This window comes from Buteo buteo, chromosome 11, assembly GCF_964188355.1.
Source record: "Buteo buteo chromosome 11, bButBut1.hap1.1, whole genome shotgun sequence".
NCBI lineage: Eukaryota > Metazoa > Chordata > Aves > Accipitriformes > Accipitridae > Buteo > Buteo buteo.
In genome coordinates, this window is record NC_134181.1 from 38,406,001 (window position 1) to 38,423,482 (window position 17,482).

Below are 17,482 nucleotides of genomic sequence, written 5' to 3' on the forward strand. Positions count from 1 at the left end.
GCAGCGCTGCCTCCCCCCCAGCCTGCCCGGGCGCACTGCGGAGGAGGACGGGGGGTCGCCTGCCCGCTGCTGCCCGGCCTCTGCCACCGGCATGGGGTCGCAGGGGCTGGGGATAACTTTTCTGACTTTGCCTCTCGTCGTGAGAGCGGCAGCGGGAGGTGAGATGCTCTGCCCCACCGATCTCCTCCCTGGGGTTGGCCGGAGAGGGGACGGATGGCGGGGTCCCCGCGGTGGGAGAGGATTGGGGGGGGGGGGGGGGGGTGCGCTTGTGCCGGCCTCGCTTATTCCCTTCCCTTTCCCAAGTGGGGGGGTGATGTGGGGCAGGGACCAGGGCCCCTGGTCTGGCCCAGGAGCCGTCTCCCGGCCTCCCACCATCCTCCTCCCCACTGGTGGATGTCCCCGCTGTGCCACCGGGCTCGGGGAGGTCTCAGCCTGCCCGGGGCTACCTGTCCTGGTAGGAAGTGTCCGGGCCAGGGTCCTCTTGGGGCGTTTGGGTCTGGGGCTTCACCCGATTTGCCCCACAGACATGCATGACAGGGAAACGCCAAGGAGGATGGAACCTCTGAGCGAGCCGGCGCTGCTGCCCCGGGGGCCGAGGCGTTGGGGTGCTCACCTGCGTTTGGGCCAGGTTGGCGGCAGCGAGCGCTGCCCTGGCTCCTGCCAGAGGATGCTCGAGGTCAGGTGAGGGCCGGCGGGTGCGGATCTGAGGGTCTCCCAGGACCTCAACTTCCCCCTAGACGGGGAGGAAAGCCTGAGGTCCCTGCCCTGGGAACCCTCCGAGTCTTGCACCGTCCCGCTCCCGGCTCTCCTCCGAGACCGGTGTCTCCCGTGCCGCCGTAGCGAAGATTTGGCTGTGGGGCTGCAAGCAGCACAGGTGGAGGCAGCCAACGCTGCCCGCGTCCTGCCAGTCCAAGCGGCCGAGGCTGGCACGAGAGCGTGGCTCGGCTCGCCTGAAGCCAGCCTGCTGGCATGGCCCCTCCGCCACCAGCGGGAACCGCTTGCGTAGGCTGGCCCTGGGCAGCACCAGGTTGCTGCGTGCCTCCTGCTAGGAGCGGAGCGGGGAGCTGAGGAGGGAAGGGGCGCGCTCCCCAGCTCCCGTCGCAGAGCGGACGGCCCTGGGTGGATGTGCGGACAGCAGGAGCGGGGCTCCAGCTCCCTCAGCGTCCCCTCGGCATCCCCACGTCCGCCGCCCCGGCACCCGGCATCGAGCGCGCGGTCCCTCGTAGCCGCCCCGAGCGCGGGCAGCAGCGCTGGTGGGAGTTCGGCAGCTCTGGCTGAGATGGCCCTGAGTGACGGGGCGAGCCGTCATCCCCGCGGCGTGGGCGCAGGGCTGCCCACCGCCACCCCCCGCGCCTGCTGCAGCCCCCAGCAACCGCCTTCTGCTGCCAGCCCACCTGCGGGGAGCCACGGGAAGAACCAGGGGAGGGCTGCGGCAGCCCCCCCCCCAGCTCCCTGCTCACCCAGGGCTGCTGGGGGGCTGGCGAGGCATCTGGCGTGGGGCGAGGGGCTGCCTCGCCTTCCCTGGATGGGTAAGGGGGGGACGGCCCTGCGGCAGCCGGGGAAGGAGCCCCGCGAGCAGGGAGGTTTGGCCGCCTTGGAGCGGAGCAATGCCGAGGGAGGTTTCCCTGCGGAACGGCCGGGGGAGGCAGGGAGGGTGCAGATGCGTGAAAACACCAGCGCCGAGAATAACTGGGATGAACACGAGTGCCGGCGGGACTCCCGGCTGCGATGAGGGGTGCCCTCGCCGTCGGAGGGGCCGGGCATGGCCGTGGGTGGATTTGGGGAGAAGGTGCCTGTCTCCATCACCTGTCCTGAGCTCTCCTTTCTCCCACAGGGCAGTGGTGTTATGACTCGCAGGACCCCAAATGTGGTGAGTGGTGCCGTGTGAGGGATGGGGGGTGCCGGGGCTGTGCGGAGCTCGGACCCCCACGTCTCCCCACAGCGCCCGGCCGAGGGCACCCTGGGCAGCATCAGCGAGGCCGCAGTGGGGAGCGTGGCTTGGAGAAGGGCGAATTCACCCTATATCACACCAAGGTGGGAATGGTTAGAGGAGCTTCGCTTCCAGGCGTGCTGATGCAGAGACCGGAGACAAGGGGCCTGAGCCCCTTGGAGGTCCTGGGGCAGCACCAGCCTTGCTGCTTTCACCTGAAGCAAATTAAATCCCAGATTTAAAATATACCATTGACAACCCTAGTGAGGCACGGGCATTAAGGGGGCCATGGGGCCCGGCTCGAGGAGGGACGGCTCCGTTTGGGCAGGCAGCAAGCCCTGCCTGCCCGCGCTGGGGAAGGGAAACATGGCTGGGGGCACTTTGTCTTGAAGCATGCAAATAGCTTGTAAAAGGTTAATTAAGGATCAACGAGCATTTAATCAGCTGTTACGGCCCACCTGTTTTATAGCTCTTGGGTTTACATGCCCCGTGCCCAGCTGCCGTGGCACACAGGCTGTGGCCAGAGAGCATGAATCGCTGGGCTCTGCTTATCCCTGCTGGACCAGCGCTCGGTGTTACCAGCAATTTAACGTCATCAGGCCGGCGGCGAGGGCAGATTTCGGCAGGGGAGCAGGGCCAGCGGGAAGCGGCTTGGGCCGCGTGGAGCCGGCCATGTACCCCCAGCAGGGCCGCAGGGAACAGTCCCTTAATGAAGGCACCGTGTAATTTGTGGGGCCACCTGATAGCACCGTGCTGGGGAGCTGGTGAGGTGGTGGCACGGCCAGGCTGTGGCTCTCAGGGTTTCCAGGCAAGAAGCTGCCTGGAGTAATGAGAGGAGAAGGGAAGGAGACAGGGCTGAGCCCAGGGGGGCAGGAGGTGCATGTGTCTGGTTTTGTCTGCCCAAGAGGAAGGTAGATAAATGCAAGAGCTGAACCATGGGGAGCTGCTGGGGGAATGGTCCTCCCCAGACCCTGGCTGCAGGGGATACAGGGGGTAACAGCGCGTGGGTCAGCCAAAGGCTGCCCAGCCATAACCTGTGCTAGAGCAGAACCAGCGGTGCCCGTGGAGGGATGCCCTGAGCTCCCCCGGGACCGGTGCTGCCCTGGGTGGACAGGGCTGGAGATGTCGGGGGAGCTCCCATTCCCTGGATGGGATCGCAGCCCAGCTGCCGGCAGTGCCCAGCGTCGACATCTCCACCCCGGGCACCTGCAGCTCGGGCTGCCCCAGGGCCACCAGGCGAAGGAGTGAGGCGTCACGGCAGCCACACCGGAGCAGCGACCAGCAGCGTGACCAGCTATGTCCCACAGCTGTGGACCACAATGAGTGTTGTGAGAAGAGATGATGCCAGGGCAATAGGGACGGCGAGCCACGCTTATGGGGTGTGTGGTCTGGCCATGGTGGCAGCCGTGGGGATGTCTGCCCACGGGCCCCGGGCAGCACGATGGGTTTGCAGCAGGTCCAGCCGGCTGCCGGCACTGCCGCGTCCTTGCCTGGCTCCTGCTGCCGTGACCCTTCCACCCCGGGAGGTGCTGATGGGCATCGTGTGGTCACGCTGGACCCCATGCGGGATTTGCCTCAGGACAAGTTGGGTGGCCAGGATGCACTGTCACCTGCCGTAACTGGACAAAACCAGCGTGGGTAGGCTAAAGCGTGGTAAAACCCAAACCGCGTGTTCTGTGAACGGGCCTGAAGTCCTTCGTCTCTCCTTCTCAGCAGCTCCTGTCTGTCCTTCCCTCGCAGGCGCCATATGGGGCAGTTTGCTCCCTCTGCGTAGAACAACCCCCTGTCCAGCCCTGGCGTGAGCCCCAGCCTGGGGACCGTGGGGGGAACAGTGGCCAGCACAGCCCCACACCGGGGGTTTGCTTGCAGGGTTGGGCAGCAGGGGCTGGGAGGAAAGCCTGCCCTTCATCAGCGGTAGTGTGGAGGGATGGACACCGCTGCCGAGCTAAATATAGCCCCCAGCCCCACGAGGAAATCCTGCTGAATTATGGATGAGGCTGAAACGAGCCCTTGCTCATCAATAGGGAGGAAGGTTGGCCGGGCAGGAGGGTAGCTCCCATGAGATGCAGGCGAGCGCGGTGGGGCTGGCAAGGACAGCCAGGCTGGCTGGGGACCCAGCCACCCTCGTGTCCCCCCTGGGGGCAGCGGTGGCTTGCTGGCTGCCTGTGGTGCCCCTGCTCCTCCTCTGCAGGACCCAGCCACTGGAAGGAGCTGAAAGCCACGTGTGGCGGCGACAAGCAGTCCCCCGTGAACATCGACAGGCGCCGGCTGCAGCGGGACAGCGGCCTCGGGGACATCCTCTTTGAGGGCTACGACCAGGCCCCGCCGGGCAAGTGGAGGCTGGCAAACAACGGGCACACGGGTGCGTGCTGCGGCCGGGCACCCTGCCCTCGGCTTGGCTCCACCACCGCTCCCGGTTGCTTTCTGCCCTCGAGCTGGAGGGTCCTGGGGCGGCTCCTGCTCCGTGGGTTTGCGTTAGTGCTGGGATGAAGCCTGGGGAGGACAAGCCCAGGCGTGCCGGGGCTGTCCCCCATCCTAACCCCCACCCTTATGCCATCCTGCTGCCCTTGCAGTGGTGCTGAGCCTGGCGAGCGAGTTGGCCTCCGAGCACATCACCATCAGCGGCGGGGGCCTCCCCAGCAGGTACCGCGCTCTGCAGCTCCACTTCCACTGGGGCAGCCCAGCCGGGAACGGCTCCGAGCACACCCTCGACGGGCGCCAGCTCCCCATGGAGGTAGGCGAGAAAAAGCACCCATCGCGCTCTCTGGGTGGCCCAAGTCCTTGGTGTGACGGGAAGGTACGATGCTAGCGCATCCCAAGGCTGCCACGCAGCGGGATGACCGGGCTTGGTGACGCTTGACGGCCTTGTGCTGATGGTGGGATACGGACAGCCACTGCACAGGGCACCTGGGTGGTTAAAAAGCAGCTGACACGAGACTCACGGGTTTTCTTTACCGTGCGTGGGCTAAGCTGCCTCGTCGGAGGCACTCGGTGGGGTTTGGAGGGCTCTGCGCCCCGGCGGGACCGCACGCTGAGGCAGTGAATGCAAGCAAGAGCGTGCGGGAATGTGCTGTGCCAAGCGTGTCAGGATCCTTCTGGGTGAAAGAGACTCTGCGCCTCTAAAATATTAATTATCTGCCAGCGGAGAGCAAAATTTATGTATTGCAGCTGGCGGGCACCCTGGGACTGCTGGCCCCCTTTCTCCACCCTGTTCAAAGGATGCTCGCTTCGTTGGGGTGCTTTGATCCTCTGCGGCTGCCCTGTGGAAGCGTCCGTGGGACTAAGGAGGGCTTTTTGGGGGGGTGGTTGGGTCAGTGTCTGGCTGGCCCAGGCTGGCCAGGGAGACCCATGGGCGAGCTCCCCGCTGCAGGGGGGGTCGGCTGGGGGCGATTGCCCACACTTGGCCCCTCCATGCTTTCCCCAGCTGCACATTGTCCACATCAATGTCAAGTACCGGACGCTGGCAGAGGCCAAGGGGCATCCCAACGGGCTGGCCGTCCTCGGCTTCTTCTTCCAGGTGGGTCTGTGGGGGCTCATGCTGCCGGCAGGAGGGGCCCCCCCCCGGGAACAGGCTGTTCGCGGTGCGGCCGGGGGAGCATTGTACGGCTGCCCCAAGGGAGAGAGAGGGGGTAGGAAGGCTGGGTCAAGGCCAGGAGGGGCTGGGGAACCTCAGCGGTAAAAAGTACCACGACCCCCCCCACCGGCTTCGTGCGAGGGGGTGCCAGCTGGGAGTACGCCCGTCCCCACCGCTGCTCTGTGGCAATGCAGGGCCGAGGCTGGCTCTGCCTGCGGATGCTCGGCCATGCAGGATGATCCAACTCTGCCCTGCCCCAGCCCCTTACTCTCCCCTTCCGCAGGTCTCTGAAACCCCTAACGCCAACTACAACACCATCGTGGCGGGGCTGAGGAACGTCTCCCAGGCTGGTGAGTCGTCTCCTCGTGGGGGCAGGGGCAGAAAGGGGAGAGACCCCGGTGCGGGAGGGCAGGGGTGCGCTCCGGCGGGTTGAGGTGGGGAGGACCTGCCGGTCCGTGGAGCCATCTGAAGGAAAACTGAAGGGGGTGGCCCTGCTGTCCCCGCCATGTCCCCGGCATGGGGTAGGCTGAGTTGCCCATGTCTCACCCCGCAGGGGACTCTGTGGATTTGGCCTCCACCTTCCGTCTGAGCACCCTGCTGCCACGTGCCGGCCAGCTCTCTGGGTACTACCGCTACCAGGGCTCCCTCACTACCCCTGACTGCAGCGAGGTCGTCGTCTGGACCGTCTTCGAGGAGCCGGTGGAGATCGGCCGGGAGCAGGTACCGGCTTGCACAGCTCCATGCTCCAGCGCCCAAAGGGCTGGCCCTCCCGGGTGGCCCCTCTCCTTGCCATTCCTGACCCCTAAACAAGAGCACAGGGAAAATAATCTGTATAATAACCCTCCCAGCAACCTGGCAATTAATTAATTTTATGAGGGCTAAGTAACGGAGCTGTGGCCATCTGCCAGCGGGGAGAAATCCTGTCCGTAGCACTCTCCTGCCCAGCCCCGGTATTCAGAAAGTGAAATGGGAGCAAACCCATTGGAGCTCAGAAGAGGCTCCAAGGAGGTGGGTGGGTGGGTGAACAGATGGACGGATAGATGGATGGAGTGAGTGAGTTCTCCTCTGCTGCCCAAGCATCTTAGTAGACGTATTTCCTTGAGGGTGTCATGGGCCAGCTGCTCTTTAAGTGCACAGCACAGGCAGTGAAACACAATTAGCTCCTTTAAAACTCAAGAGCTGATCCTTGCAAGGCCCTGGCTCGAGTCCTTACCCTCTGGGTCTGGTTTTGGGGGAGCTGGGAGGGGTGGCGGGAGGACACCTGCCAGCACAGGGCCGTGCCATGGGTCCTGTGCCACAGGTTGCGGGGCAGCACAAAAGGGGGGTCACGAGCAGGTGGGGGCTCGGGATGCCTGGCAAAGCGGCTGCCCACCCCTGCCTCTCTCCCTGCGCAGCTGTGGGCGTTTGTCAGCACCCTCCACTTCCCGGCTGCTGGTCCCATGCTCCTAAAAATGACCAACAACTTCCGCCCGCCGCAGCCCCTCCGCAGCCGGAAGATCTTCGCCTCCAGGGCGGCCACAGCCAGCGGTGGGTGCCCGTGCAGGGGCTGCCACCAGCTCCTCTCCCCCCTGCTTCTGCTCGCCTCGCTCGGCCCCTTCTCGCCAACCCCGTAGGGTCTGGCCCAGCCTTTCACTGGTCTCCGCACGAGCATCGCCCTGCTGCAATGGTGACAGGGATGCAACGCATGTGGTTCATGGGTAAATGGGAGAACCCCCCCCCCGCCCCCCCAAAAAAAAGCACGGTGAGACCTCAGCTGGGTGAAGATTTTGCAAACTTGGATCTCTGCAGGGGTGAATCTCTGCTAGCCCGGAGCCTCCCTGCGATGCCCCTGTAGCCAGGTGGTGGGGGCTGGCGGGAGGGGATGCTGGAGGGGCTGGAATAAAGCCAAGGTCCTTGCTGGTGGCTGCAGGTCCCTGTCTCTGACTCCGTGTCCCTTTGGTGTTGCTGGGGCAGGGTGCTTGGCCACAGGGGTGCGAAGTTAGTGGGGGGACGGTGTCCTGGTGGCACTTGGGGATACTGGCCCTGCGCACGGCTGTGCGGGTGGGTATGAGACTCCCCCTCTCGTCCCTGTGCAATAAATCCCCAGGGCCAAATCCTGGCCCTGCGTGTGTCTCGGGGTCTTTGCAGTTCCTGTGCTTGCCGCTACTGCCCCGTTGCTTTCCCCAGGATTGGGGCTGGCTGATGGAGGGATGGGGCCGTCCCCAGGGACTCAGCACCCCTCAGTGCCCTGGGGCAGGATGCAGGGAAAACCGATGGCTCTTTCCACGGAGCTAATTTTACGCTGGCAGAAATAGCTGCAGCTGCCGGCGCTGCTCCTGTGCTGCCTGGCGAGGCAGGAGCAGAGCCCGGGCCGGGGCGAATGGTCTGCATCCTAATTAATGTGCCGAAGCTCCAGGCGTGTTCCCGTCTCCTCCTGAATTATGGGCATAAGAGGACAGGTTGTTATCTGGCAGCAGAGCGGCGTGGGTTGAAGTTTTCATCATTTCTGGAGGGAAAACCGCTGCCAGCACAGGGCTCCAACCCAAGGGGCGGCTGCGGCACCCAGGGGTGCAGGGGGGGTCGAGCATCCCCCCTGCTGAAGCCCGCAGTGGGGATGAGGCATCGCCAGGACCTGAAGGGGCCAAAGATCCCCCGGTGCCCACGCCGGGGTGCTGGGGGCCCTACAAATCCCCCCCCAGGGCTCAGGCCTGGGCTCTCGGAGCAGCCGCCCTGGGCCCGAGTGGGGAGGGCAGAGCCCGCAGCCTCCTGCCCGGCTCGGTAATTCGGGCTGGAAGCGGCAGCCTGGCTCAGGGCCCGTGCGCTGACCTTTCGTTAAGGACCCTGTTAGCGCCGCTGGCTCCGCCGCCACGGGGGGGGGGGGGGGGGGGGAAACACACGGGACACGCGTGGGCGCTGGCAGCGGAGCGGCTGCCGGAGCGCGGCGGCGGCCGCCAGGGGGCGCCCCTCTACCGGCGGCGGGCAGCGGTGCCGCTCTGTCCCCCGCCTCCTCGTTCCCGCTGTGCCCTCTGTTTCCCGCCGCGTCCCGTTGTGTTCCCCTCTGCCCCCAGGTTCCCCCCGGGTCCTCCACGCTCTCTGTGCCCCCGTGTCCCACCGTTCCCCCTGTGCCCCAGTCGTTCCCCCCCGGTGCCCCCTGCCGCTCCGCGTGGCCCACCCCCAGCCCCTCGCACCCAAAGGCTGTGGGGCGGCTGCCCCACGAGTGTGACTGGGTCCAATTCAGGGTGGTGGCAGGCCCAGCTGGTTCAGCTGCAGAGCATGGTGGGACCTGGTGGGCTGCGGTGAGCCCCAAATGGCTGCAGCCTCCCCCCCCTGCCCCAATCCACTCCTGTAGCAGGCCAGGGTGTGAGGGGCAGAGCCTGGGGACAGATACTGCCCGCCCAGGGGGGCCATTAAGGGCACAAGGTTGTGGCTCTCCAAGGGCAGTAGAGGGGCAAAATGGAGCCCTGGGAGCAGACACCCCTGTGCTCAGGGTCCCCAGCCCCTGAGGGACCCATCCTGGCTCTCTGCGGTGCCCCTGGCAGAGGACGGTAGCGGTACTAGGCATGGTCTGGCAGCCCTCTGTACGGCCAGACAGCAAAACCACTCCGAGGGCTCGGCACACGCTGTGCAGCCTGCTGGGACCCAAAATCTGGGGAGGCATTGTGCCTCCCGCCAGGAACGCTGGGCTGCCCTGGCTGTCCAGGAAAAGGACCTGGAATCTCCCACCAGGAACGCTGGGCTGCCCTGGCTGCCCAGGAAAAGGACCCAGAACCCCCCCACACCCAAGAACCATTGCTGAAACAGGGCTGAAAAATGGCTTTTCCCGCCTCCCACCCTGCCCGTGGCATGGCCAGGCAGTGATGCTCTGGGTGCCACGTGCTGGAAAGTTTGTGCCGAGGAAGCGGTGCGTGCCGGGGCTGGGGCTATTCCTGGCTCCCAGCTGGTGTTTGGCCGAAGCGGGCTCTTGTTTTCGGGCGGGCTGTAATTTTAGCAAAGGCTGTTCCCGAGCAGTGGGGCTGCGGTCAGCGCAGCTGCCCGGGGAGAGCACCGGCTCAGCGGGGGGCCGGCGATGCACGTCGGCACCCCCCCTGCCCATGGCCTGCCCAGGGTGCCTGGCCAAAAGTGCCCAAAACATGGCAGAAATGTTTAAACCCGATGTTCTTCCCCCACCGTGGCTGCAGAGGAAGGGGAAAGGGCTGGGGCTTTGCTGTGGCTGGTGGCATTTGCTTAGGGTGGGGAGGTTGCCAGTGAGGATGGTGCTGGCCGGGATGCAGGATGGAGCCCTGGGGTGCACCCCGCATTGCCCCCCGATGCTGGCTGCAAAAGCCGTGGCACTGGCACTGCTCACCCCGGCAGGCCGTGGAGGGGGAGAAAACCAAATTTGGCTTAAAGTCCTCCCTAACTGGTTGAGTCAAACCCTTCTGTTCCCTCCCAAGGGCCTGGGGATGATCTCGGTGGCCGCCTCCATCATACGCATCAGCCACCACTGCCACCACCTTGCTGTCACCCTGCCACCAACGTTCCCTACCTAGAAATTTCTTAACGTTAAGCTAAAAACCACTCATCTTGGGAGTCCTAACAAGGACTGAAATTTAACTACCATATTTCTTCAGACAGGCAGTACCAGCCCTGTGATAAAACCTCTCCATCAGCACACCTGCCTGGGGACGTGGCTGTTTACACCAAGTACGAGCAGAAAACAAGCATTTGCTGGCTCCCCAGGCCAGGGCTGAAGCTCCGCTGGGAGTTTTATTTTATTAACACGCTAAACTTGAGGTGATAAATATTTTGAAGCAGCTGAAAGGTGTTTGTTTCTGAGTTAGTTCAGCTTGTTTACAACCTGTTTACAAGCCCAGGTGTTGATCTTTGGGGCTGTTTACCTCTCCCCAGACTGTGGCTGGGGTTTAATACACATCTAAATAAGCCCCCGGCGAGGGGTCAGGCCATCCCTCCAGGTGCCTTCCTGCCGGCCGCCAGCTGCGTGCCGTGGCGGTTGCTGTTTTGACAGAACTATGCAAATGCTTTCGTCTTTGCAAGTGGGCTTGATTGCTCAGGTCGTGTTTTCGACCACGCCAGCCTTAAACATTTATTTATTTCATTTAATTCCCTTTCAATTGCAGGGCGATAAACCTTGGCCTTGGGCTTTCTGGCTGTCCCCAGCTGGGGCTTTGACCCAGGGCTGCCCAGGGGGGTGTTTGATAGTATTTTATAATTCATAGCTTGTATTTTATAATTTATAACCCGTATTTTATTCATCTATAACCTGTATTTTATTTCCCAGATTCGAGGAAATCTGCCCCATGTTGTGGGAGTCAGGAAGCTGCCCGATGCATCTTGCAGCAGGTCGGACTGATGGACAAGCCCAGCTAAGGGGCTGCCTGGCAGGAGGCAGGGACTGATTAGTTTAATTCAGTTAATGAGAGAGGATTCAGGGTGACCCGGCAGTGGGGTGGCAGCAGGAGGCCCTGGGCTGGCCTCCCTGTGGCAGTGGCCACGAGCTGAGCGGTGTCCGGGTCAGCCCTGGCCCTGAACCCCACGTGTGTGGGGTCAGCGGTGCCCAGTCTGGGGGGCCTGGATGCACTGGGATCACTGGGGGGGGTGTGTGTGCATGTGCGTGTACATGTGCAAGCGTGTGTGCACATATGTGTGTGTGCATGCGTGTGCACGTGCAGCAGCTGGGACCCCTCTGCCAGGTGAGACCCCGCTGGGGGGGACCCTGCCAGGGACTCTCCAGGAGACAGGAGGGGTGACCCCAGGCTGGGGACATGCACCCTGCCATGGCACACAGCCCCCAGCGTGTCCCTGGTCCCCCCACCACCACCCACCCTGCCAATTTTGGGCAGCTTCAGGCTGCCCCAAAACCTGTCCCCGCCACCGCGGTGGCTGACGGAGGCAGGGGCAAAGCTCGCCGCAGCAAAGAGCCAGCGTCCGTCTCAGGGCCGAGCCAACTCGGGGCTCTGCCGCGTGGCACCCACTCGCCTTCACACATCAGCACCCACTGGAGACGGTTTCGCTTCCTTTTTTCGAGCCCCCTTTCGAGTTTCTGATTGGAGACTGTGGCGGGTGAGAAGTAAATTTAGCCGGGGGATGCCCCACGGCTGCACAGCTGCATGGCGGTGCCGGCTGGGGGGGCCGGGAGGGGCGAGAGCTGGCGTGGCACAGTCTGGGCTCTGCACAGCCTTTCCCCAAAACCTTTCAGAGAAAGCAGCTACGTGAGCCGGAGGATGTTGGGGGGGGGCAGGACCCACCAGCTAGCTGCCCCTCCTGGTGCTCAGGGGGCTACATCCCCCTGGCTCAAGCAGGGCAGAGGCTGTCAGGTATCGCCCGAGCTTGGCACAGCTGCAAAGCCAAAGCGGGAGGACTCGTGCCGTCCTCCCACGGCCGCCCCAACGGGGTCCGGCTCTGCCCCGCTCCCCCCAGCCTAGGCTGGGGCTATTCTCAGCCCCAGCTCTTGCTTTCGAGTTTCAGCCCTGCTGCGTCCAGGAACAGCGGCTGTTTGGGGGGCCGCAGCTGCCGCGGGGAGGGCAGGCGGGATGCCCCGGTCCCCTCCGGCTGCGCCACGTCGCCCTTGTCTCTCCAGATGAGGTGTTTCATCAGCCCCAGGTGCACTCGCTCTGCTCCCTGCAAAGGGAGACCCCCCCCAAATCCTCCTGGGGCTTGCCGTAGCCTGGGGCGATCACCGAGTGATGTGCAATTAAAAAAAAGCAAGCCCAGGCTGTTTTTTGGGGGACAAACTTGGCCGGAGGTTGCGCCCACGGAGGGGCTCCAGCATGACCACCCCCAAGTGCAAGGCCATGGGTGCGGGAGCTGCCCTCGCCCCAGGACAGGGTTTGGGGGCCGGAGCAGGGCTTTGCCCTCCGGGGCTGAGCGCTGTGTTTTGGGGCAAGGGTTGCAAGAGCTCCTGTGGCCCCGCATCCTTCTGCCTCCATCCCCACGTCCCTCCCTCTGGTCTCGGCCGTGGGCCCCCTCCATCCCCAAAGCATCTAAACCACTGGGGTTTATTAAGTCCCCTCTGAAGGCCTTGCTAAACCCTCGCCTGCAAGCCTCAGCCTAGGAAGGCAGCTCTCACCAAGCCCCGACCCTACCGTGGAACCCACCGCCTCTCTCTGCAGCTAATTAAAGCCTTCCTGAAGCATCTCATTGAGTCAGTTAGATCCCCCTTGTTTTAAAATTAACGGTGAAGTGGGAAAGCAAAAAAAATAAATGACTGTTTAAAATTGCAGCACAGGAGACGGCAGAGCGAGAGCGAGAGCTGCAGCTGGGGAGAGGCGGAGGTTTCAGTTTCGCTCGGCACATTTGCTCACCAGAAAACCCCACCAAGGGCGGCTGCAGGAGTGGGACATGCTTTTTCTTCTCAGGCACTGCTTCCCTCCCTACTGGGGGCTGGATCAGGCCCCCCATCCCAGTGTGATTCCCAGCGGTGGCTCTCCAGCCCGGTTGAAGGCTTGTTACGGGTAAAACTGGCTGGAAATTTGCCGTGCTGCAGGCGGTGGGGGAGTATGGGAGCCCTGAGGGGGCCGGGGCCACTGATCTATAATTCAGCAGGTTTTTTCCTTGACAGTTGCTGCTTACAGAAAGGATTTAGCAAAATCTTTTAATCAGTAATTGGTGAGCTTTTCTGCCTCCGGAGTCAGAGATGTGCCTGCGCTCTGCTCGCCCAGACCTGAGCCCAAGCGAGACCCCCGCTTGTGGCCCAGCAGAACTTACCCCGAACAGCCTGTGCAAAGCACAGTGTCCTGTGGCTGAGGGACGAGCATTACCTGTGGGACATCGAGATGGATTTCAAGCCCTGTGGAAAGGGTTGCCCTGCCGCCCCACTCCCTACCAGCTGTGTTGTCGTCCCCCCCCCCCCCCCCCCCCCCCCAAAATGTGGAATTTAGCAGGGTAAAACCTAGCAGTGTGTCTGGGACAGGGGCTCCTGTGTTACCCCGTCATTCACTCCAGCCTCAAACGGTGCTTAAGGGCATGATTTGCCAAATACTGGAATCAATACTTACTGAGGCTTGTGCTTTATCAGTGGGGAAAAAAAAGTGAGCATCCTTCTTGGCAGCCATTCTTGGTCCTTGGGGCATTTTCGGCCAGCAGAAACCCAGGCAGCCGCTCTTCTGGGTGAAAGCCCCGACAGCACCATGAGGCCAGGGATGAGGATTCCACGGGCAGGGGTTTGCCAGGGAATAATAACCTTGCTTCAGCGTGGAAAGGGGCTCAGCGCCAGGGCGGAGGAGCTGGTGCTGTCTCTGGGTCTGTGTCCCCCAGCAGCGAGCTGGGATGGGCGCATGCGGCCGCACTGCAGGGACCCTCACCTCACGGACCCCCTACCGCAGCCTGGCAGCCCCCCAGGACCAACTCTGCCAGCTCTTTGCCACTGCGAGCTCTGTCTGCCCAGGAACCTGTCTCTTAGGGGAGCTCCTCTCGAAACATGGCAGGACAGATGCCTCTGTCGCCCACCCTTCCTTCCCCTGGCTCCGGTGCAGGCTGAGCATCCTTCTGCTGGCTCCTTCCCTGGGGCCACTGGCAGCCCAGGGGACTACGATCCGGCCTGGCCGTGGGTTTGCCCTGTAGGGATGGGCTTTCCTGGGAAAACCCCGAGCCTGTCACCCCACACATGGGCAGGGATGCTGGGACTGCCTCCATCAGCCCAGTCCCTTGTGCAGGGCGATGGGAAGGGGGTTTGCCCCATGCACGGGGCTGTGCCACAGCAGGGTCTCCCTTGCCTGGCTGGGGAGCAGGATAAAGCCAGAATAAAGCTGGAATAAAACCAATAACGTTGTTTTGGAGCACAAGGTACCTCTTGGCACCTCTTGTGGGGTCTGGGCCCTGCTGCCAGCTCCCTGCCAAAAAGCAGGAGGGAAGGAGGGCCGGGACAGACCAGGGCTCATGTCCTCCCCTGCCCCTTCTGTCCGTGCCCTGTCAGGACTGCACAGTGCCCACAGCCCCCGCAGGGCTGGCACGCATCCTGCGAGGGCTGGCACGCGTCCCTGAAGCTGCTCGGGGTGCCTGGGGAAGGCTCGTTGCTGTCCCCCGTTGAGGACAAAACGCCTGGTGGAGCTGGGGAAACCCCAGCAGCCCCGGAGCGGGGCACCCCAGGGTGGCCCCGGCCACAGTGTGGGGGGGGTGAAGCTTTACTGGGGGTGAGAGTGGGGCTGTGCTGCAGGGGCTGAGCCCCTGCCTGCACCGTCTGGGATGACCCCCTTCGGTGGCATGCAGGCAGGGAGACAGGCTGGCAGAGACCTGGGGCACTCGGTGCACCTCCCAGCGCCCTGTGTTCCCAGGGGCTGCAGGGTCACCAGGCAGCGAGAGAGAAACAGCGGCCACAAACAGCCTCGCTGCTTGGCAAAAGATGATTTTAGTGCACGTGGAGATAACGCCGGCACGGGAATGGGGTGGAGGGTGCAGGAGACCTGGCCATCCACGCAGAGCCAGCGCAAGCTCGGCGGCAGCGTTTGTCGGGGTGACCCATGGGTGCAGGAGACGTAGGTGGGGGAATGGTTTGGGCATGGGGACGTGGGGTCGGCACGGAGCAGGGAGCTGCTGTCTGCAGCAGCAGTGGGGAGGGATGGGGACAGGGACGGGGATGCTGCACCAGTCGGAAGCCTCAGGCTGGTGCTGCGGATGTGACTGCAGACCCGGAGCTGGCCAGAGAAGTGCACGTCCTGCAGAAATACAAGCTGGGAAAAGCACCTTATCTGAGTAAATAGCAGCATCTTCCCACCAGAATAAAGTCTTCTGAACTGCTAAAACACTGTGTTGCTGTTGCTGCAAGGTCCCCGGTAGTGCTGGGGGACACGGGGCTCCTTTCACTGGGAGCAGGACCACTGCTTTGTTCAGGCCATCACTGCCCACCCTGGCACGTTGTCCTGGTTTCAGCTGGGATAGAGTTAACTGTCTTCCTAGTAGCTGGTACAGTGCTATGTTTTGAGTTCAGTATGCAAAGAATGTTGATAACACCGATGTTTTCAGTTGTTGCTCAGTAGTGTTTAGACTAAAGTCAAGGATTTTTCAGCTTCTCATGTCCAGTCAGGGCACCAGAAGTTGGCACAGGACAGAGCCAGGGCACCTGACCCAAAGTGGCCAACGGTGTATTCCATACCATGGGACATCCCATCCAGTATAGGAACTGGGAAGTGGGGGCAGGGAATCGCCACTCGGGGACTGGCTGGGTGTCGGTCGGCGGGTGGTGAGCAATTGCCCTGCGCATCATTTGTACATTCCAATCCTTTTATTACTACTGTTGTCATTTTATTAGTGTTATCATTATCATTATTAGTTTCTTCTTTTCTGTTCTGTTAAACCGTTCTTATCTCAACCCACGAGTTTTACTTCTTTTTCCCGATTTTCTCCCCCATCCCACTGGATGGAGGGGAGTGAGTGAGCGGCTGCATGGTGCTTAGTTGCTGGCTGGGGTTAAACCACGACACACGTCCATGTGAGGAAGAGATGGATGAAAGAAACTTAATTCCACTCAAAGTTCCTCTTTGGTATTTGCTTTCCTGACAGGTTTGGGGTTGCTGCTGCAGTGCTTGTTCCCTGGGAGGAACCGCTCCCTTAGACGTTTTGCCAGACAAGGAACAATGCAGAGAGCAGAAATTGCCCCCTCGGATCTTGTCTCATAGAGTTTGAGTTAGGCAGAAGATTTTTGGTTTTGTTTTGGCTTCATTTCCTGAGAAATCCTCAAGTGGTTGCTGACTGGCTGGGTAAAAAAAGAGCATTAAAGAGCCGGGGTGGGCAGCTCCATCAGAGGTTTCTGCGATGGATGGAGGCATTCGGGTGGATAAGATGGACATGCTTGGGTGGGTAGGACGGATGGAGCTGTTGGAGTGGGTAGGATGGATGGAGGCGTTGGGGTGGGTAGGATAGAGGGAGGCATTAGAAGTGGACAGGACAGAGGCGCTGGGGTGGATAGGACAGATGGACGCAGCAGGGAGGACACACAGCCGGCAGCGCTGCACAGAGCGGTGCTTTCTCCTTGCCGGCTGCTGGGGGCTTTGCCCCACGCAAGGCCAATGTGGGGAGTGCCCATCCCATGGTGAAGGTGTTGGCTGGCCCCTGGCCTTCCCAGGGCAGCTGATTGCCAGCGGGAGGCACGGAGGATCCACAGTGGTCATGGGGGTCCAGGTCCCTGGGATGGGCACAGGGGCTGCCCCGAGTGGGGCTGATCTCTGTACCTCACTGGGGGTCATTCCCTATGGCTGGGCTCTGGTCATCCCTCCTGTGCCCCAGTATCAATACATCCTGGGGGATGAAGGAAGTGAGAGCAGCCCTGCGGAGAAGGACTTGGGGGTACTGGTGGATAAAAAGCTGGATGTGAGCTGGCGATGTGCACTTGCAGCCCGGAAAGCCAACTGTATCCTGGGCTGCGTTGAAAGAAGTGTGGCCAGCAGGTGGAGGGAGGGGATTCTGCCCCTCTACTCCGCTCTGATGAGACCCCCCCTGCAGTACTGCATCCAGCTCTGGAGCCCTCAGTGCGGGAAAGACATGGACCTGTTGGAGTGGGTCCAGAGGAGGGCCACAAAAATCATCAGAGGGCTGGAACACCTCTCCTATGAGGACAGGCTGAGAGTTGGGGTTCTTCAGCCCAGAGCAGAGAAGGCTCCGGGGAGACCTTACAGCAGCCTTCCAGTAATTAAAGGGGGCTTATAAGAAAGATGGGGCAAACATTTTAGTAGGGCCTGTTGCGATAGGACAAGGGGTAACGGTTTTAGACTAAAGGAGGGTAGGGTAGATTTAGACTAGATATCAGAAAGATGTTTTCTACGATGAGGGGGGTGAAACACTGGCCCAGGTTGCCCAGAGAGGTGGTGGATGCCCCATCCCTGGAAACATTCCGGGTCAGGTTGGACGGGGCTCTGAGCAACCTGCTCTAGTTGCAGATGTCCTTGCTCGTGGCAGGGGTCTTGGACTAGATGACCTTTAAAGGTCCCTTCCAACCCATACCAGTCTATGATTCTGCGTCCCCAGAAGGCACCTGCAGGGACACGTGGCAGCCCAAAGCCTGGTGGGGG

The 17,482-nt window shown here is 62.3% G+C and overlaps 1 protein-coding gene across 1 annotated transcript; it reads left to right on the top strand.

Annotated features, from left to right (window-relative positions):
* On the top strand, window positions 1-7,233 carry LOC142036445 (carbonic anhydrase 15-like). The gene is made up of 8 exons (XM_075039619.1): window positions 1-158; window positions 1,835-1,870; window positions 4,122-4,292; window positions 4,504-4,664; window positions 5,355-5,447; window positions 5,788-5,854; window positions 6,058-6,224; window positions 6,899-7,233. Exons 1-8 carry the CDS (start codon window positions 92-94, stop codon window positions 7,115-7,117), a joined length of 981 nt encoding a protein of 326 aa, XP_074895720.1. The 5' UTR covers window positions 1-91; the 3' UTR covers window positions 7,118-7,233.
* The last annotated feature ends 10,249 nt before the right edge of the window (window positions 7,234-17,482 follow it).